The sequence below is a fragment of the Rhinoderma darwinii genome, chromosome 3 (genome assembly GCF_050947455.1).
Source record: "Rhinoderma darwinii isolate aRhiDar2 chromosome 3, aRhiDar2.hap1, whole genome shotgun sequence".
In the NCBI taxonomy this organism is placed as follows: domain Eukaryota; kingdom Metazoa; phylum Chordata; class Amphibia; order Anura; family Rhinodermatidae; genus Rhinoderma; species Rhinoderma darwinii.
The window spans coordinates 156,043,735-156,066,424 of record NC_134689.1 but is presented as its reverse complement, the minus strand read 5'-3'; the positions used below and the strand labels follow the sequence as shown (position 1 = coordinate 156,066,424).

General features: G+C 41.4%; 1 protein-coding gene across 2 annotated transcripts in view; it reads right to left on the bottom strand.

Moving 5' to 3' along the window:
* Positions 1–1,695: 1,695 nt before the first annotated feature.
* CPM (carboxypeptidase M) overlaps positions 1,696–22,690 on the bottom strand; it is a 94,355-nt gene continuing 73,360 nt past the window's right edge. For both annotated transcript variants that reach the window (XM_075855009.1, XM_075855010.1), the window contains exons 4-9: positions 18,867–19,039; positions 14,545–14,729; positions 11,711–11,854; positions 5,036–5,188; positions 4,202–4,350; positions 1,696–2,049 (exon numbers count right to left, since the gene is read on the bottom strand). In XM_075855009.1, the coding sequence (XP_075711124.1) occupies positions 1,819–2,049; positions 4,202–4,350; positions 5,036–5,188; positions 11,711–11,854; positions 14,545–14,729; positions 18,867–19,039 (1,035 nt within the window). In that variant the 3' untranslated portion in view covers positions 1,696–1,818. The remainder of the gene's footprint in view (positions 2,050–4,201; positions 4,351–5,035; positions 5,189–11,710; positions 11,855–14,544; positions 14,730–18,866; positions 19,040–22,690) is intronic.

The window sequence follows — 22,690 nt, the reverse complement described above, 5'->3', positions numbered from 1 at the left end:
AAAAAACAAAATAAAATTAATTCAAATAATGATTGTGCAATCAAGGAAAAGGGGACTTTGCACAATTAAATCCTTTCCCTATGACAGTCGGTATCAATAACAAAATAATTGAAGGCGACTTTGACCAGTCCTGCTCTATTTCCCTCTCTTCCCATACCCACAACATTTATCAATAGTTTCTTAGCGCTGGAGTCCCCGAACAGAGCATTTCTGCTCTGCCCAGGGACTCCAGCACTGCTCCTGACGCCGCTGTCCATATATGTACAGTAGCTTCAGGAGTTTTACCAGGGACGGTCCCAGGGCGACGTATCCCACTGTATGCCATACAGTTCAATAAGTTTGGGGCTTTCGTCGGAGATATACGTGGAGAAGGCCTAAACTTGACGTGAATGGTGCCTTAGCAATAATAAAATACTCTAATCAATACTGTGGATTGAATAACATTCTGATTGGTTAATAGCCACTTTGGCCTATTTTGAGCAGTGTTTCTGTCATTCTGTGTTTTCCAGGAAAATTATAGGCTATGAAACATTGATTGAGGGGGTCCAGCCACTGGGATTCCCCACTGATCGGCAGAATGAAAGGTCAGGTGAATGCTGTGGCCCTTCTATTTAACCAGGCACAGTGGTTCGTCCGTATGGGCGGCTGTGCCTGGTACTGCATCTCCCTCCCAGTCACATCAACAGGACTTCAGTCTGCTGATCGAAGAGGATCCAAGGGGGGTTAGACTCCCACTGCCTTAATAAGCCATCCATGTTTGACTCCTGAAAAATAAGTGGTCACTAACTTTTCAATAAACTTTACATGAATCAATGGTACATGCAGATAGGAAAAAACATTTGTAATATGTCTGGTTAGAGAGAAATTTCCTTTATTCACTTGTCAGGTTCCCCCCACCCCCCAACCCAACTGTTCACTTACTCTGAATTTACAGACAAGACAGACTACCAGCTCACCGAAGGTTCAGGTTACAGCTGCCCATAAACGTCTGGGGGAGAGGGAGCAGGATCAGAGTGAGAGACTGACACAGACATAGGAACGCTGCAGCAGCTTCCTGGTGTTATATCTCACCCCAGTGCTGGATTCACAGCTACACTGCTTATTACTGCTGGGTAATCTCCTCCATGTTGCTGTTGTTTCTAGATAGAGGAGAGCAGAATCCTCCTCTTCTCTGTGTGCAGTGTATAGAAGACATGATAGCAGTTAAGCTCCACCCGCTAGCTCAGAGAAAACTGAGAAATAGAGAAAGAGAGCATGGAGTGGGGAAAACTTAAAACATAAATACCATATACAAGTTCTATAATGGCCAGAAATATTGTTATTCCTCATATACACACATGACCACTTATTCTAAAGTCATCTGAAAAGTTAGATACGCTTAAAGTGAACCTGTCATGCACATTATGCTGCCATCACTGAGGACAGTATAATGTAGCGACAGACACGCTCATTATAGTGGTCTGTCACTTATCTGCTAATGTGAAGCAGTTTCTGAGAAACTTACGTGGGCAGCGTCGGGAATATTTATAAGCTGATCCTAGCCCAACCCCCTCTCCAATTTGTCAGCCCACTCTCAACCAATTTACAGACTCCCTTGAGTGGCAATGTCCAATAATAAGTTTGATTTTAAAATATTAAAAAAACACCTTGGGACAGAATATACAAAATATGTTTATTTATTTTCTTTTTGCAAGTGAAAAATTTTAAAAATATTTGCACCATGGTTTTGTAGAAGTGCACATGGCATGTCTGAAATTTTTTAATTTTTAGCGTGAATTCCAACGCATTTTATTATCAGCGTGTCTTTCCTTTGGCATCCTATAGTGTGTTATATAATAGCACCAACACAGTTCTGAAGATGAAGGTCATAATGCATATTTGTAATGTGCTGCTGCTACTGCTACTGTCTTCATTTAGAGAACAGGGTAGTGTAGCTGGCATAGGACTGCTTGTCTTTTCACTGAACTGTAAATTGTAGGACAATGCAGATAGGCTCGAGCTCTTTGATATGGTTATATTCTGTACCATTGATTTGTTCAACATCGTAACCTAAATAGTAAAAAAGGAAATAGCAAATATTAGTACAATTTGGTGCAGCATGAAAAAATAGGTACAATATGTTCAGACAATATGGCTGGCAGTCATTAACCCCTTCACGACCAGGCCTGTTGGGCCTTACGACCAAACCATTTTCTTAAATTTTTTCATCCTCACATTCCCAGGGCCATCATTTTTTTTAAAATTTTTGAGTTGGCTGTATGAGAGCTTGTTTTTTTGCGGGACGAGTTGTATTTTTTTAATGACACCATCTTGGGATACATATAATTTATTGTTTTTTTTTAGCTTTCATTCATTTTTTTGGAAGGGAATACAAAAAAAACAGCAGTTCTGCCATTGTTTTCTGTGGAGACTTTTTTCGCTGTTTATTATGCGGTAAAAATAACATGTAAACTTTATTCCGCAGGTCGGTACAAATGAAGAAATACAATATATATATATAGCATTTTAGCACTTTTGCACAATAAAACTTGTTATACTGGAAAAAGTCTTTTTCGTGTCGCCGCATTCCGAGATCCATTTAGCTTTTATAAAAAAAACTTAGGGGGGGGGGGGGGGAAGAAAAAAAAACCCAGCAGATCCGCCAATGTTTTTTTGTGTGTTTCTTTTACACTATGCGTCATGCAGTATAACTAATAAGTTGTTTGTTCTACAGGTCATTACGATTGCAGCGGTATTTAATATGTAGGTTTTTCATTTTTTTGCAGTGACCCATTTTTAAGTAAATCTAATAACTTGTAATGAAAAAAGGATTTCATATTGTTTTTTGGGGCGTACTTTTCCATTCTTTTTAGGGTATGTTCACACTCTGCGTTTTCAGGCATATTTCAGGGAGTGAATGAGCAGATGTTTGTAGGCGTTTAGCTACCGTTTTTTCAGCATGAACGCCCTGAAATATGCCTGAAAAACGGTAGCTGAACACCTACAAACATCTGCCTATTGAATTCAATGGAAAAAATGGTGTTTAATTCAAACAGGTTATTTTTCTTACGCCGCCGTTTTGAAAAAACGGCATGTAAAAAAGACCCGTAAAAAGGAGCATGTCACTTCTTGAGCCATTTTGAGCTATTTTTTATTGTCAATGTAAAAACCGCTCTAAAAAAAAGTCTAGAAAAAACGCCTTAAATTCATTTTCAGCTTCAAAAACGGCCGAAAATCAGAGGCTGTTTTCTCTGAAAACAGCTCCATAATTTTCAGCCGTTTTTGACTCCGCATGTGAATATACCCTCAAAGGGCCATGGTGGTCTTTTTCACCAGAGGCTGTTTTTAATTATGTTTTATTATCTTTTTGTATATATTTGTAGGAGGGGTAGTTTGTCCAAATGTTTGGACTAATAAAGATTATAAAATAATCAAAAAAGGTTTTTTGGACTACTTGGTCTGTATGATTTATTCTGGCTTAGACACTTTTTTGTATTATTTGTGGCAGTTGCGGAATGAGCCTGGCTGTGTATAACAGATATGCTGCTGACGCTCATCTTGTGGGTATAGTGACCGTAACCACGAGAGGCTCGAGACGGATATATCCGTCGCTCGTCGTTAAAGGGGTAAAAGGGTATGTAAACCTTTTACAAATCTATTTATAAAAAGAAAAAATTATTATGTGATTTAATTCAACTTTTAAATAGATTTTCATTACCAAAAAATGTTTTACATTTTGAGATACAGCATCTATGTATCCTGTATACATAGAAGCTGTATCCTGCCGTCAAATCCGAATCCGTCAGGTCCTTCAGTGAACATTGGTCCTATGTGTCATTCAGCTGTTATCGATCACATCTTAATTCATGAATTTAGATGTGATTGATAACCGCTAGTTCCTGCGTGTCAGAGCCAAACAGTACCAGCATTCACCGAAGGCTTTGATGGAAAGATACTGCTTTTATGTGTACAGGATACATAGAAGCTGTATCTCAAAGAGTAAAAACCTTTTTTTTTATAGAAACCTATTTAAAAGTTGCATTTAATCACATAAAAATCAGTACATTATTTAACATTTTAAAAAAAATAACTCCAAAGGTTTCCAATGGCTGGCAGGCATTGCCTGTTCTGTATGTGCCCACCAGGAAAGCCCATGCTATTACTATCCTAACCACTGTAGACTAATCTATGAAAATTTCAGATGCACATCTTTGTTACTTACATTAAATGTGTAGGTTCCTGGAAGAAGCAGAAGGTAATACTCCCCATTTTTATTAGTTCGGTATGGGCATATACGTTTTCTTCCCTGGACATCCACTATAGCATTTTGGATGGGTATTCCATTCATGTCAAGCACTTGTCCTTTTATGCCTGTCCGATCATTGAAAGGGAGTATATAGTATAAATATTATAGACATAATTTAAAGAATGTATTTTGTAACGTAAATTGTCTCAACTCCAGTGATTATAGTGCTTGGAAAATATGAAGATGTAATTTAAATAATAAGTTCACATCCCTTATATTTTTTTTACTTATTAGGCCATTCTTTCCAAGTGCTATTTTCTTCACCCTAGGAGCTTAGTTGTGTTCAATCTGTCCACTGAATCCTGTGTAGGAAAAGGTAGTCCGCATAGGACTGACACAAAAAATGTGTCATGGAAACTGCAACCAACTGATCCTACTCTATAGAAAATATATGCAGTTATAAGGAATAAAAGCAACACAAAGTCTTTATGTACAATATAGGCAAAGACTTTGCAATATAAGTGTAAACATATAGCCGTTTTTTGTCTGGATTGTTCCTTTAACCATAAATATCTGTCTGGATGTAACGATCACCTATTCTTTCCACTCACAAGAGATCTACATACTATTCCACAATTATACGTCATTCTAAAAATGGAGTCTACTACAACAGAATTGTTGTGGACATAAACTGGTGAATTAGTCTTGTAATGGAATTCCACTTCATTTACTTTTGTTATTTCTTTTGATGAAGTGTAAAGCTATTTTGTGTTCTTTTCACATTATTCGCTTTGATGATTTATCACATACCCATGTGGACTTGCTTCATGTACTCAATAACAGACACTTTGTTGTCGTTCCAAAACCCCTGAAGTGTGGAGGGCTCTGGGTATTTACAGCATGACACCTCCAGAGTGATTTCTATACACTGACTGAAGATGTAGTTGTAATCTTGCATGCCACCTGGAATTATCAAGGGCGTGGGTAACATATTTTAAAAAACCACAGAGATAAACACAGATGTTTCACACTGAAAACACAACAAATATTAACCCTCTCGAGTTCATCATCCGTCACCCCAACCTTAACAGTCATCCGACAAGTTCTTATATTTTCCAGTCTAACTTTTTAGTATGTAAGGATTCTGTCACACTACCGTTAATATACGTTTACCTCTCTTCCATCAAAGGAAGAGCGGATCGAAAGATTAAACGGAAAGCAACGGTTCCGTTAGAATTACCATTGTTTTCAATGGTAATTCTTTTGTTTCAGTTGCTTTCCGTTTGTCTCCGTTCGCTAGGTTTCTGGGGGTTTTTTTTCCGCCAGTCCCACGGTTACATGTAGTGCACTATGCTGGCATACAATCTATTAGTCATGCCCAAACTATTAGATAAGGCGGGCTGCCCAGCACATTACAACTTTTTGGCGTAACGAATAGGCTGTGTGCCAGAATAGTGCACTACGTGTAACCGTGAGACTGGCACACTTATAGAAGCTATATCTGCGTGCAATGATAATACTAAGCAGCCACCCCCCCTCACGAATAGTAGGCGTGTGAGTGTCTGTTCCTCAGTATTTTTGCACCTGTGTAATCTCCCTCTATGTAGCATTGTAGTCTGTCTGCCTCCTCATCTGAATTGGTGTGTATATTTGCCAGCGTGAGTAAGTTTGGCTTTTTTCAGTGTTTTTAGTGTGAACTTAGCCTGGGAATAAATACGAATTTGACCATGAATCATACACAAGTAGTGTTGAAAAAAATAGCAGTCCAACATCATTAACCTGATAAATCAATGTTTTCGGTGGAAGTGATATTTCTACATAGCAAATAATTTACTTGTAAGTGTAGCAGAAAAAAAACAGCCAACAATTAGAACATGCATGCCACTCATTCTGAGGAATTGAATCATGAATTGAAAGGGGCTTGTTCAAAATAATAGCAGTGAGGAGCTAAATCAGTGAAGTCCTTCATTCTGTGGAGTATGAATTTTGGCCCTTATTTAAGGTAGGAGGGTGGAAAATGTTGCGCATGTTGGTTATAGTGCATTTCCTTCTGAAATACTGGGGAAAATGGGTCGTTCCAGACATTGTTCTGATGAATAACGATTCAAAAGTTGATTGGAGAACGAAAAACATATAGAGAAGTGCAGCAAATTATAGGCTGCTCAGCTAAAATGATCTCAAATGCCTTGAAGTGGCAACCAAAACCGGAAAGACGTGGAAGGAAGAGGGGAACTACTGTTAGAATGGATCAAAGAATAGCCAAAGTGGCAAAGGCTCAACCAATGATCACCTTCAGAAAGATCAAAGAAGATCTGAAGTTACCAGTGAGTCCTGCTACAATCAGAAGACGATTTAGTGAAGCCAAGTTACCAGCAAGAACTTCACGCAAAGTCCCAGTGTTGAAAAAAACACATGTCCAGAATGGGTTAAAATTTGCCAAGGAACCCATTGACTGGTCCGAAGAGAAATGGCGCAATATTTTGTGGTCTGATGAAACAAAATTGTTCTTTTTGGGTCTAGTGGCCACAAAAAGTATTTCAGACGGCCCCCGAGCACTGAATTCAAATCACAGTACACAATGAAGACTGTAAAGCATGGTGCTGCAAAAATCATGATATGGTGAGGTTTCTCATAACATGGTGTTGGGCCTATTTATCACATACAAGGGATCATGGGTCAGTTTAAATATATCAAAATACTTGAGATCATCATGTTGCCCTATGCCAAAGAAGAAATGCCCTTGAAATGGGTGTTTCAACACGACAATGACCCAAAACACAGCAATAAGCGAACAACATCTTGGTTACAGACTATCAGGATTGAGGTAATGCAGTGTCCAGCCCAATCCCCTGACTTTAATCCCATAGAGAACTTGTGGGGTGACATCAAAAATGAGGTTTATGAGACAAAACCCAAAAATATAGAACTGTGGAATGTCGCCCAATCCTCCTGGACTGGAATACCTGATCAGAGGTGCCAGAAGTTGGTTGACTCCATGCAACACAGATGTCAAGCAGATCTCAGAAACAATGGTTATGCCACTAAATATTACTTCAGTAAAATGAAATCTGATATTTTTTTTTCAGTATATACACTACATTTTTAAAGAAAAATGCTGGCAATGCCATTTTTTAGAGCAGCCTAATATTCCTTTTTCTTTACTTTCTGTAAAGGATTAACACAAACCAGATAAATGTTGCTATTGTTTTGATTTGGAATTGAATGGGTCGTATTTCCAACGCATTTGCATTTAGACAAATAAAAGTTTTTAGAATGATTTGTTTTTTTAGACTCACTGCTATTTTTTTGAACACTACTGTACATGAGTTGCAATTGCGTTTAATATAAAGTGGAGGTTCATGTTTTGTGAACATACACTAAAATATGAGGACATTTCATAATTAGCAATTCCGGTTAGTCTACATTTTAGCGTTGGCATTACGGCTGCAATACCTGCATCTTCTACGGATCTACAGAAGGGCACTTAGATTATCATAGAACTTTGATCTGAGTTCTGTTCAGTATAACCGCAAAGTGCAGGTATTGCAGTTGTAATATAGAATGTGGCTGCATTCGGCTGTCTGAAACAGGCCTTATTCTGATAAACGCAGCACATACTATATGTTACAAGCTGCAGTGATCCAATAATACAGATAAGGATATTCGAGTGGGAATGAGGCCTAAAACTATATGATGGCAATACAATTCCCAAATATATGTCTGCTTACCAAAAGAACCTGCACTTTAAAGGAACAGTGTCACGAATTTTTTTTTACATCAGTTTGATTTTAGTGTTTTATTAAAAACTTTTAGATTTATTTGTGTGTTTGCGTTTTACTTTTTTTTATTTTTGAACTTTTTCTTCCCTATGGGGCTGCCATTTTTTTTTCCATTTCTGTATGTGTCGATTAACGACACATACAGACATGGAATACGGCACATACAGTCCCATAGTGAATGCGAACGGGGCCCGTTCCATCCACTATGCTGTACGCCGTCTGTGTGGGAACGGCGCATGCGCCGCTCCCACACAGTCCAAGTCCAAGTTGACAGTCCAAGGACCGTATCCAGAGGGTGGTGGTCAATGATTCCTTCTCTGAATGGTCCCCGGTTATAAGTGGTGTACCCCAGGGTTCAGTGCTGGGACCACTATTATTCAACTTATTTATTAATGATATAGAGGAAGGGATTAATAGCACTATTTCTATTTTTGCAGATGACACCAAGCTATGTAATATAGTTCAGACTATGGAAGATGTTCATGAATTACAGGCAGATTTAAACAAACTAAGTGTTTGGGCGTCCACTTGGCAAATGAAGTTTAATGTAGATAAATGTAAAGTTATGCATCTTGGTACCAACAACCTGCATGCATCATATGTCCTAGGGGGCGCTACACTGGCGGATTCACTTGTTGAGAAGGATCTGGGTGTACTTGTAAATCATAAACTCAATAACAGCATGCAGTGTCAATCAGCTGCTTCAAAGGCCAGCAGGATATTGTCGTGTATTAAAAGAGGCATGGACTCGCGGGACAGGGATGTAATAATGCCACTTTACAAAGCATTAGTGAGGCCTCATCTAGAATATGCAGTTCAGTTCTGGGCTCCAGTTCATAGAAAGGATGCCCTGGAGTTGGAAAAAATACAAAGAAGAGCAACGAAGCTAATAAGGGGCATGGAGAATTTAAGTTATGAGGAAAGATTGAAAGAATTAAACCTATTTAGCCTTGAAAAAAGAAGACTAAGGGGGGACATGATTAACTTATATAAATATATTAATGGCACATACAAAAAATATGGTGAAATCCTGTTCCTTGTAAAACCCCCTCAAAAAACAAGGGGGCACTCCCTCCGTCTGGAGAAAAAAAGGTTCAAGCTGCAGAGGCGACAAGGCTTCTTTACAGTGAGAACTGTGAATTTATGGAATAGCCTACCGCAGGAGCTGGTCACAGCAGGGACAGTAGATGGCTTTAAAAAAGGGTTAGATAATTTCCTAGAACAAAAAAATATTAGCTCCTATGTGTAGAAATTTTTCCTTCCCTTTTCCCTTCCCTTGGTTGAACTTGATGGACATGTGTCTTTTTTCAGCCGTACTAACTATGTAACTATGTAACTATGTAACTGTGCGACGTCCGGCGCCATTTTCCTGTGGACCGGAAGTCGCGGCCGGACAGTAAGATTACTACTTCCGGTCGCGGCTTTTGGACTTGTGCACTTGGAGCGGGAGGTAGCAGACGGAGCGGACGGACCGGAGGGAGCGGCGGCGGCTGGAGCAGGTAAGTTATTTCTGTGTATGTAAGTGTTTTACTGTGTGTTTACTAGTGTATGTAAACCTACTACACTGTGTGTTAGCTCAAAAAATGGCGACACACAGTGTAGGAGGTTTGACCGTTCAATCCCCTCGTTTCTCCCGGCACTAGCCAGGATAAAGGAGGGGGGGATTCTGAGAGCTCACTAGAGCGAGTGAGTTTCTCAAATTTTGCAGCATAAAGCAATGTGGTTGCTTTACCACATGCAATGCTGCAATTTTGGGAATTGCTCCATCTAGTGACCAGCACTGGGAAATATTATAAATTAGAATCTAATTTATAATATTTCCTGACTCGTGAAAAAAATTAAAAAAATTAGAACAATGTTTAATCACCTATACACTAATTGTTTAGCTAAAAAAAAAAAATTTTTTTCTAGCGTCACATTCCCTTTAAAGCGGATCTGTCATCAGAATATGTTGCCCTATTTATGAGTTCCGCTGGGCTATTATAGTGGCTATTATTCTTAGTGGCTGTTAACTAAACAGCACAATATTATTTGGATAATAGCCACTAAGGGAGAATACAGCGGACTCATAGTTATGGTGTAAAGGATCTGCCAGGCACAGCTTCGGGGTTAACGCCCATAGATTATCAGTCTGCACCTGCTTCTATGTCTGTGAGTCTGACTCCATCTTCCACCACTCAGGGTGGCAGGCTTAGGAGTGGGAGAACCTATCACAGCCTGGCCAGATGGAGTTAGCTCCCGCCCTCTGTCTATTTATACCTGCCTTTCCTGTTCCTCCTTTGCTTGTGATTCTTCTCGTTTGGTTTCCTGGCCCTGCTGCAGCTTCTTGTACTATTGTCCTTGCTTCATATTGACCCCGGCTTGCTGACTACTCTCCTGCTCTGCGTTTGGTACCTCGTACACTCCTGGTTTGACCCGGCTTGCTGACTACTCTCCTGCTCTGCGTTTGGTACCTCGTACACTCCTGGTTTGACTCGGCTTGTTCACTACTCTCCTGCTCTGCGTTTGGCACCTCGTACTCTCCTGGTTTGACTCGGCTTGTTCACTTCTCTTGTTGCTCACGGTGTTGCTGTGGGCAACTGCCCCTTTCTCCCCCTAGCTCTGTGTACCCTTGTCTGTTTGTCTGTCGTGCACTTATTTAGCGTAGGGACCGTCGCCCAGTTGTACCCCGTCGCCTAAGGCGGGTCGTTGCAAGTAGGCAGGGACTGAGTGGCGGGTAGATTAGGGCTCACTTGTCTGTCTCCCCACCCCCGTCATTACATATGGGTTCGCTGTATGCACGAGAAGAGCGCTCCCCTCATGCATACAGTGGTCTAATAGCTATGAGTCTACTGTGTTCTGGCTTTGTTGCCTTTAATCAAACGGCACAGTATTTGCTGTTTGGTATAATAGCCAAGCCAAGCTGTCACTATAATATGCTGGCCTTACTAGAGCAGCATATTCTGATGACACATGCATTTTAAATGTTTTCACATTCATCTCCGCCATGTCATTTTTAGCATCCATGCTGGAGGACAGTAGTGTGAATGATTCGTTTCCCACTGGTCTGTCTTCACACTGTTTTGGAGATCCACTCTCCCATATGTCTTTTTAAATCAAAAGTAATAGTGGATCCTAGTAAAAAGCAAGACGGAAACATTCCCAAAGCATTTGTTTGGAGTTGTTTCCCTACTCTTTTGTAGTAGGATCCGTTCCCACTTTTAATAACAAAAATCATACAGGAGAATGGATCTACTGAACATAGTGTGAAGACTATCTAAAGCTGCTCACACACTAGATTAAAGTTAGCGGATCCCGACAATAATAATTTAATGTGTATGGAGGCATACCAACTGTCCCGCAATGGCAGATTTTGGGGGAAATGAGGATCGGATATGTTGGATTTCAACATGCTCAATCCTTTGTTCTGGTAGGAACTTGATTTCGTCTCCCTGATGAAATAAACATGCACGCTCAGTCAAGCTGAGCATGCATGTTTAGGGAGAGGTCGAGGAGATATGTCTATCTTATGTCTAGCTTTAGTATGTCCATTTTTCAGCACGGCCTGCTTCCTCTCATCCTCACAAACTAATCTAAACCACAACTTAAAAAGGACTTGTTGTGTCGTAAATGCTTACTATACTAACATTTTTGTACCTCACACAAATATTGAAAGAATATAAAATGCTATATATAACTGAAAGGCTTGTGGCTTTTATGTTCTCACCTCTAACTAGGTACCACGCAGCACCATTTGTAATCCCATTAGGAAAACCACTTGAGCCAGCACAAGAATTTCCACTGTACATATTGGCATTATTTTTGGAGTATAGTACAGCTAGGTATTCCAACACATCATTGTCCGGTGGAGCTGTAAGAAAGAGATGTTGAAATTAGTGAAATGCTCTAGTAAGGCTTCGTTCACATCACCACTGCGGAGCCCTGACAGACACACACGGAAACCATAGGTTGATTTCAATGGTGACGGATGTGGTGCAAATGGTTTCCGTTTGTGTCAGTTGTGTAAGGGTTCGGTTGTTTTGACAGAATCAATAGTGTAGTCAACTATGGTCTTTTAGAGGTCTGGCTAGCCCGAAGAACTGCCCAGGCCATCTCTGAAGGGTCACAATTTATACAATAATAAAATGGGGGCATAGTCAAGAACACTATAAGGTGGCCCCGGTGTAAGTCACCAAAGGATTAACAGGTACACTGGCACACCCCAGGTGCCTCACACCCGGGCCACAAGAGAGGGCCAGAGAACGTCCCAAAACAGAATAGGTCATACCAGATATATAGAGAGAGGTAATGGGGCAGAGGAGAGGGGGAGGTAGAGGGAATCACTGGATGGTTTAACTAAAGCATCCAAAATTAATCTGTTCATTCAGGACTGCCGATGCCACCGTCCCTAGTCTAAAGATCCACTCCGTTTTCCTCTGAAGCACTTTTTTGTCCCAGTTCCCCTTCTCACAGATGGGACAACAAAGTAAATTCCCATAAATCTAAGGCACACTGTTAATGTGTCTGGAGATGTGGGTATCGCTACCATGATTGATGTCACCTATGTAGTCCCCTATTCTATAGAACTCACGGATTGTTTTCCCCACATATTCCAATTTACACACACAGGTTGATTTATAGATCACTCCTCGTGATCTACAGTTTATAAAGTCATTGATCTTAAATATTTTGGTGTTTAATGAGCTTAAAAATATTTGACCACATTGCATAAATTTGCATACTATGCATCCACGGCATTTAAACCAGCCTACTATTTTTCTCTCCAACCATGTCCCTTTCTTAGCCCCTGGGGAAAAGTGGCTATGGACCAATCTGTCTCTTAGGGATCGATCCTCCCTGTATGTGATATGAGGGGATGGGCCCAGCGCATCTGTGATGTCATTATCCATTTTAAGAATGCTCGAATATTTTCTGATAATCTGTTTCGCTGCATTTGCTCCATTGTCAAATGACATGATCAGCCAAAACGGAACAATTTTTTTTTTTTTTAACAAATAGTTTTCTTTTCGTAAAATTTGTAAAATATGAAATAATTTTTTCCTATTTTCTGTTGTCTAAAACCTGGGTGCGTCTTATAGTCAGGTGCGTCTTATAGTCCGAAAAATACGGTCAATTTGGTATCGCTGTAGTCGTACTGATGCGCAAAATAAAGTTAAAATGTCATTTTTAAAACTAGGTTTTGTTTTTTTATTCCACACCAAAAAATATTTATTTTTAGAATTTTTAACACCTTATATGGTACATTAAATGGCGCCATTAAAAAATACAACTCAAAAACAAGTCCTCATACATCTATGTAGGTGGAAAAATAAAAAAAGTTATGGCTCTTGGAAGGTGGAAATGAAAGAACAAAAACCGACTGTGTCCTTAAAGGGAATTTCCCATAATCAATATTTATCATTAATCCACAGGATAGGAGATAAATACCTTGTAGTGCAGGTCGAACCGCTGGGACTCCCACCAATCATGAGAACGGGCTTACCGTGGCGTTCCTGGAAGCCTCATAGGAAAGGAACGGTACTGAGCATGCTCGACCACCGCTCCATTCATTTCTGTAGGGTTGCTGAGTGCTATGTTCGGCAGCCCCGTAGAAATTAATGGAGCGGTGGCCGAGCATGCACACTACCGCTCCATTCCTATGGGGCACCCAGGAATGGCACAGTAAGTCCGTTCTTGTGATTGGTGGGGTTCCCAGTGGTTGGACGCCCTCCGATTAGATATTTATCACCTATCCTCGGGATAGGTGATACATTTTGATTATGGGAAAACTCCTCTAACGGCGTTTTCTCACAATTAACATTTTTCACGTATCCACAGGATAGCTAATAAATAGCTGATCGCTGGGGGCCCCACCACTTGGACTCCCGATCCAAAGAAGAGGGGTCCCGACCCCTGTTCCTCTTTAATGCACGATCGTTGTACATGGTTGTTGGCTGTCTCTATCGGCCCCACAGCCATTGAATTTAGCGGCAGAACACATGCGCAACTGCCGCTCCATTCAGAATCCTCTTCACTGCACAATCGCATTCTAGAAATCGGTGGGTGCCCCAATGGTGGGACCCCAGTGATCACACATTTATTACCTATCTTGTGGATAGGTGATAATTGTTAATTGTGTGAAAACCCCTTTTAGTGTATGTTCACACGTCCTATTTTCAGACGTAAAAAGAAGGCTCCATTACGTCTGAAAACATCTGCCCATTGCTTGCAATGGGTTTTATGATGTTCTGTTCAGACGAAGTGTAATTTTACGCGTCGCTGTCAAAAGACGGTGCGTGAAAATACGCCCACATCAAAGAAGTGCATGTCACTTCTTTGGACATTTTTGGAGCCGTTTTTCATTGACTCCATTGAAAAACAGCTCCAATTATGTCCGTAATGGACGCCGCAAAAAACGCCAGTACTTGCAAAAACGTCTGAAATTCAGGAGCTGTTTTTGCCTGAAAACAGCTCCGTAATTTCAGACGTATTTTGCATTTGTGTGTGAACATACCCTAAGGGTTTAAAGATCTATGAGAAGTAAAATAAATAAAATCTTACTACTAAACGAGTTATCATATGGGTAGCTGGCAACCAAAGCACCACCATGGAAGTTAGCAGACAACACAAAACTTTCACTTTTAATCCAATCCATAACTGCTTGTGTTTCGGGCTGAATTTGGTCCGGGTTATTCTCAAATGCATCAGGGAAATTCCTGTTCAGGTCAAAGCCATTTTTATTGGCCCTGGAAATTAAATTTTTAAGTTATAAATAAAAAATTTAAATACAAAGTTTGACAAAAGTAAAAACGTATCTACATTACATATAGTAAATATGGTAAATAAATGGTATATTCCCTGTTCATACAGCATTTCATAAATACAGTGTATTAAACAGGAGATTTCACTTGAACACTATACTCATGAAATATAACAGACAATTTTCCCTTGTGGGCCATTACACCCTGTGAGTAGAGTGACAAGGACGTGCAATGCGCCAGTATTATTTAATCGCCTCCAATGAACCGGTTATAGAAGGAAACATTATATATGGTTCAGACCGGAGGCAGACACAGACTGCAGAGGGACCTTATGCAAAGAATGTGCCTGGGCCCCCCACAACCTAACCACTCCTGCGTGCATGTAAAACGATACAAATCTATATTGCACATTTTATTACTAGTTTAAAACACAAGTAACAAACATAAATAATGCAAATAATTTCCATATTTAAAAACTGAGTATAATACAAAGCACTCATGTAACTAACTTATAATGACTTTATCTTGCTCATTGCACTGTCTCTTATCAAGCAGGACTAACTTGCGATACTTCGCCTAAAGGAACGCAATAGTGCTGAACCAAGGAAGTGATGACAGAAAAGATAATTTTTTAACAATTTTTTAAAATAAATACTTGAAGTTCTAATAACCAATACACTAGTATAAGTAAACTTACTTTATACAGCAAAATACTTTAACCAAAGTAGTAAACCAATAATAAAATAAGTGCATCTGTGGTGGTGAAGTGGGGTTGGCACCCCATACAGTGCTTGAGGAGGCCACCACAGTCTGGTGACCTCACAGTGAGTGAAAACTTTAGAGGGCTTTGCCCATCTTGGACATTTATACCATATGCACAGGATATTCCATAAACATCTGATAGATGCGGGTCCCACCTCTGGGACCCGCACCTATCTCTAGAACGGGGCCCACTAAACTCTGTTCTGCCTTTCTCGGCTCCCGCTGCTTTCCGGTCACTTCCTAAATAGATGGTCGGGAGTTACGAAAACAGCAAAGCTCGTAGAGCTACGTTGTTTCCGTAACTCCCATAGAAGTGAATGGCAGTTACGGAAGCAGCGTAGCTGCCGTGCTGTTCTCGAGATGGGCGCAGATCCCAGAGGTGGGACCCGCATTTATCAGACATTTATGGCATATCCTGTGGATATGCCATAAATGTTAAAGAAGGGCAAACCCCTTCATTAACTGTCCACTGAGCTCCACTCCAAACATTTTCTACAGAGAGGGCAGCAACCACTACCTCCTACTTCTTTTATTTTCAGTCAGTCCCCTTCACGACGCTCAGCACACACACCACACAGTAAAAACACTGGCAGGCTCAGGGGCAGGAGCAAGAAGAACACTAAGGCTATGTTAACACGGAGTATTTTGGGGGAGGAATATCTGCCTCAAAATTCCGTTTGGAACTTTGAGGCAGATATTCCTCTCCCTGCATGCCGATTTTCGCGGCAATTATCGCGCCGTTTTTCGCCCGCGGCCATTGAGCGCCGCGGGCATAATAAAACAGCGAGATATACGCTTTCTCCTGCCTCCCATTGAAGTCAATGGGAGGTCGGAGGCGGAAGCGCCCGAAGATAGGGCATGTCGCTTCTTTTTCCCGCGAGGCAGTTTTACTGCTCGCGGGAAAAAGACGCCGACGCCTCCCATTGAAATCAATGGGAGGCGTTCTCGGGCCGTTTCTGCCGAGTTTTGCGACGCGGTCTGGTTGTCTTGGTCGCCTAGTGAGTGTCACTGCCAGATGTTGCACTGAATCTGAATCTGGTTACTAGGTCACGAAGACCACCAGACAGAGCACGCCTCGTCAGGCCCCTCCCCATCTAATACGTTTTCTAAGTAATAGATCGGCGCGGCCACGCATATTAATAACATATGTGAAAAAAGGGGGCCCGATCTGTGAGTTGCCAAAAGTGCACAGGGAGGAAAGGGGGCCCCCTTCAGTCTGCCGCACGACTGTGCCGATCTGTTCACATAGCATTTAGGGCTGCTGAGCAGCCCCCCCTCCAGGCACCTGTGCAGCCAAATCGGCTGCATCGGCGATATGTCTGCCCCTGGTTCAGACCCACTGGTACCTTATACAGTATAATAAATTCTTATTCTTGCATTTGATTCACATCAGGTGGCAATGTATGAAGATTTCTGTTTAATGACTGATGAACTCACAATTTTACTTTTACACTTTTATGTGCCCTCTTAATTGATCCTAATAGAGTCATTAAAGTGGTTTCAGGACTTTTATATTAATGACCTATACTGAAGATAGGTTATCAATATAAGATTGGTGGGGATTTGACTCCCGACACCCTTGCCAATCAGCTGACTGAAGAGGCCGCGGTGTTCGTCGCCACAGCCTTTTTATTGTTTACCAAAAACAGCGTCGTACACTTCCGTAGCGGCTGTGCCTGGGATTGCAGCTCAGTCCCATTCACTTGATTGGGACTGGGTCTACAATCCCAGGCACAGCTGCTACGGAAGTGTATGGCGCAGTGTGCGTAAATTAGGAAAAGGAGTTCATCGCCGCAGCCTTTTAAGTCAGCTGATTGGCGGGGATGCCGGGAGTCGTACCCCCAGCGATTTTATATTGATAACCTATCCTAAGGATAGGCCATCAATATAAAAGTCCTGGAAAACATCTTTAAGGCTAGGTTCACATCACGTTTTAGAATCCTGTTAAGACGTCATGGTTTTTTTTATTATGGAAAAAAAAAAGGTATGTCAAACAGGATGGTGCAATAGGATGACAATCCTGTAGCATCCTGTTGCCATAGACTTCTCTTGTACAAAAAACTGATTAGCCGCCATCGTGTTAAACAAGAGAACAGAAAAATGAGACTGTTTCTGTTTGTTTGTCCGGTTAAAAAACGGATCCTAACAGACATTTTTAACCAGAAAAGAAACCCCAATAAAAAAAAAACTATGGATCTGTTAACAGATCTGTTTGAAAAAAATAAACACAAACGGAGGTTTTAATGTAATGCTAAAACGTGATGTGAACTTGGCCTAATAAACCTACCAAATAACTTATCTCTGATAAATGGATGATTGTATCCTGCTGGCAGTCAAATATCTTGCATTTCGCATCTATCAATATCTCAGACCCAGAGCTGTAGCTAGCTTTTTCTTCTGCCCCGTATTCAAATATGCTGGCCATACAGAGTGTCTTGTTGGTGCCACCACTGGCACTGAGCACAGAACGCGCATGCCCCTCCAGCCACCTCTAGATAAGTCCATGCTCAAACTTCAAAACTAAGTAAATAAAGGTAGGAGTGAAGTCTAAGGCTGGGTTCACACGACCTACTTTCAGGCATAAACGAGGCGTTTTACGCCTCGAATTACACCTGAAAAGACGGCTCCAATACGTCGGCAAACATCTGCCCATTCATTTGAATGGGTTTACCGATGTACTGTGCTGACGACCTGTCATTTACGCGTCGCTGTCAAACGACAACGCGTAAAAAAGACGGCTTGTCAAAAGAAGTGCAGGACACTTCTTGAGACGTAATTTGAGCCGTTTTTCATTGATTCCAATGAAGAACAGCTCCAAATTACGGCCGTAATTGACGCCTCGCAAAACGCGAGTACATGCAATTACGTCTGAAATTACGGAGCTGTTTTCTCCTGAAAACAGCTCCGTAATTTCAGACGTAAATGCAGTTATCGTGTGCACATACCCTAAGAATACACCTCTTGAAAGACTGAACCGGGGTGGGTGCGGGGGCATAACCCGGTGATGTTATTTTATTACCTTTCTCATCATCCCACACCATTGTTATTTTTTCCAGTGTTTGTCTATATATTGCTTAGATTGCCAAATGATAACTACATTTGTAAATGAGATTACATTTTTTGATTTAGTATCTTTATTATACTTAAATGAACATCACTGATATATGTTTTTTACTCTCCCTTTATATACTTTAATTAAAAGAAAGTTCCTTAAAAAAAATAAAAAATATAACTATATGATCTTTATGACCTTGATGTAATCCGTAAATATCACTGATGATAAAACAAACATTGAATAAGTAAATGAGGTATCTCTTGGCAGTCATACATCTGAGAAGCTGAAAGGTTTTGGCTACTTGCCTGCCATTAACAGAGTTACAGTCAGGAGGTGATGAAACTTCAAAGCCATCTGGGTTCATTGAAGGCATAATATGTATTCTGGTATTGGTTATCAGTTGTGTAATATTGGCATCACTTTGATAATTTGTCAGTAGGTACTCAATCAAATGGAGCATTAGTTCTCTGCCCACTGGCTAGATTTAACAAAACAAGAACACATATTTAAATCTGCTATATCTGTCATTTCCCATAATAAGTACCAGTCTCAATAAATTGCCCCCAAATTGTACTAGAAAGTTGCACACATTTTCATACATTGACTTTAGATTTGTTTACATTAAAGCCCATTTAAACACTTCATATGGAAAACATAGGATTTTTAGGTATTAAGGACTGAATGGATGAAATACAATTCGGTACATATATAACATATAGTACTTGGCAGCGCATACTGCTAAAGCTAATTTTGCAGCAAAAGTGTGTGATTTCCTGCCACTGATATCGCATTGTAAAAACCCAGTGTCTGCCAATTTGTTTACCATCTCCCAGGATAACAGTCAGGCCTCTGCATGTGACAGTTCGATACTGTGCAGAGATTTAGAGTGTTTTAGGAGCTGTCACTGTTACCAGACAGCGGCATAGCTAGCTAGAAACAAACCCTACAATGTATAACACTATGGGTCTGTTCCAGTGGTGTAACTATAGGGGTCACAGCGGTCGCAATTGCGACAGGGCCCTAAAGCCATGGGGGCCCGTGGCCCCCCGCACCACATCAATGAATAGTTACTATAGTAACTGGGTACTATGTAATAAACTACACGGGCTCCTGTTACTATAGTAACTGACAGTACTTACCCTTCTCTTTCCGGGCTGCAGCGGAGGATATGGCGTCACAGCGCTGTGCGCCACGCATGATGTCACGATGCTATGCGCTGCGCACAACATCCCGACCCTGGATGGAGTTAGGACCTCCGCTGCGGCCGAAGAGTAGGGTAAGTTTAATATTACTGTCTGCTGAAGCTGATGGGTCAAGGTCCTACTCCCGGGACCCCCGCCAATCAGCTGCTTTGAAAGGGGTGCAGCGCTCGTACGAGCGCTACTTCCCCTTCATTCCGGTCACTGTCTCACACTCTGAATCGCCGACACAGGAAGTAGCGCTTGTACGAACGCTGCACCGCCTTCAAAAACAGCTGATTGGTGGAGGTCCCGGGAGTCGGACCCCGACCCATCAGATATTGATGGCCTATCCTGAGGATAGGCCATCAATGTTTAGGGACTGGACAACAGCTTTTAAGCCTACCATGTGTTAGGCTTAGATACAGGGCCCCAGCAGACAGTAATTTTAAACTGTATAAGATTACGGTCTGCTGGACCCTGTATCTAAGCCTACCTTAGGCTTAGATACAGGGTCCAACAAACAGTATCACACATGCACATGGGCCCTGTATCTAAGGCCCTGTTCACATCAGCGTTGCCCTTCCGTTGAGGGGTTACGTCGGATGTTTCCGTCGGGTTAACTCCTCAACGAAAAGGCAAACGGAAACCTCAGCTTCCGTTTGCATCACCATTGATCTCAATGGTGACTGAAACTTTGCTAATGGTTTCTGTTTGTCACCGTTGTGAACGGGTTCCGTTGTTTTGGCGGAACCAATAGCGCAGTCGACAATGCAAAACAACGAAATCCTGTCACAACAGTGACGAACGGAAACCTATAGCAACGTTTCCGTCACCATTGAGATTAATGGTGAGGGAAACGGAATCTGAGATTTCAGTTTGCCTTTCTGTTGAGGGGTTACCAGACGGAAACCTCAGACGGAACCCCTCAACGTAAGGGCTGCGGTGATGCGAACAGGCCCTTACTAATGTTTTTTTGTGTGTTTTTTTTACAGGATTTGAGGACTACTTCAATGACGGCTTTTTTATTCTCAAAATGGTTAACAAGGGTTGTGTGGGTTTTTTTTATTTCAATAAACCTTTTTTTTCTCGATATCTCTGTATTTTTTTAAACTTTATTGCTACCGCCTTAGTAATGACCACTGACTGATTGACAGCATCATTACTAAGGCGGGGCTTAGCGTTAGCAGGTGAAAAGGCTACCCTGGTACCCACCACCACCAGGGGTGCCGGGAAGAGCCAAGTACGATCCAGTACCCGACCATCTATAGTGATGGCAGGGCACTGGGGCAGCCGTAGGCTGGTATTATTAGGCTGGGAAAGGCTAAAACAGTGTCCCTTCCCACCCTGGTAATGCTGGGCTGCTGCTGCAGTATTGTATATGGCTTGTTATGAAAAATGGGGGGGACCCCAAGTCATTTAAAAAAATATATATATATAATTGGAAAGCACGATGTGGGGTTCCCCCATTTTTATAACCAGCAAGATACAACACAGCAGCAGCAGGCTAGCATTACCAGGGTGGGAAAGGCCACTGTTTTTGGGCTTTCCCAGCCTGATAATACCAGCCTGCGGCCGCGTCAGTGCCCCTCCGTCACTACAAATGGTCGAGTACTGGATCGTACCCGGCTCTTCCCAAGTGGTGGTGGGTATTGGGGTAATAATGGGGTAATAATGGGGGTTAGTGTTAGCCTATGAACTGGCATAACATTAAGCCCGCCTTAGTAATGGGCGTTGTCAATCAGCCAGCAGCTATTACTAAAGTGGTAGTAATAAAGTTTTAAAAAATACAAAGACATAGGAAAAATATTTTATTGAAATAAAAATCCCACACAACCATCATTAACCATTTTATTGAGAATAAAAAAAACGCAGTTATCGAAGTAGTCCTCGAATCTGAAGTAGTCCAACAATCGAACTTGTAAAAAAACACAAACACACAAAATAATTAGTAACTCATAAAAAAGCAATTCTTATACTTACCTTTCCTGGGTCCAGCACTGGAGCCGCAATGTCAGCAAGCTGGGCCCTATATCTAATCCTATCATGTGTGATACTGTCTGCTGAGCCACTGCATCTAATCCTATCCATAGCTATAGGGTCATAGTGAAATAGATATGCTGAATCATATATACAGTGAAGGAAATAAGTATTTGATCCCTTGCTGATTTTGTAAATTTGCCCACTGTGAAAGACATGAACGGTTTAGAAATTTTTAGGATAGGTTAATTTTACCAGTGAGAGATAGATTATATTTAAAAAAAAACAGAAAATCACATTGTCAAAATTATATATATTTATTTGCATTGTGCCCAGAGAAATAAGTATTTGATCCCCTACCAACCATTAAGAGTTCAGCCTCCTCCAGACCAGTTACACGCTCCAAATCAACTTGGTGCCTGCATTAAAGACAGCTGTCTTAAATGGTCACCTGTATAAAAGACTCCTGTCCACAGACTCAATTAATCAGTCTGACTCTAACCTCTACAACATGGGCAAGACCAAAGAGCTTTCTAAGGATGTCAGGGACAAGATCATAGACCTGCACAAGGCTGGAATGGGCTGCAAAACCATAAGTAAGACGCTGGGTGAGAAGGAGACAACTGTTGGTGCAATAGTAAGAAAATGGAAGACATACAAAATGACTGTCAATCGACATCGATCTGGGGCTCCATGCAAAGTCTCACCCCGTGGGGTATCCTTGATCCTGAGGAAGGTGAGAGCTCAGCCGAAAACTACATGGGGGGAACTTGTTAATGATCTCAAGGCAGCTGGGACCACAGTCATCAAGAAAACCATTGGTAACACATTACGCCGTAATGGATTAAAATCCTGCAGTGCCCGCAAGGTCCCCCTGCTCAAGAAGGCACATGTACAGGCCCGTCTGAAGTTTGCAAATGAACATCTGGATGATTCTAAGAGTGATTGGGAGAAGGTGCTGTGGTCAGATG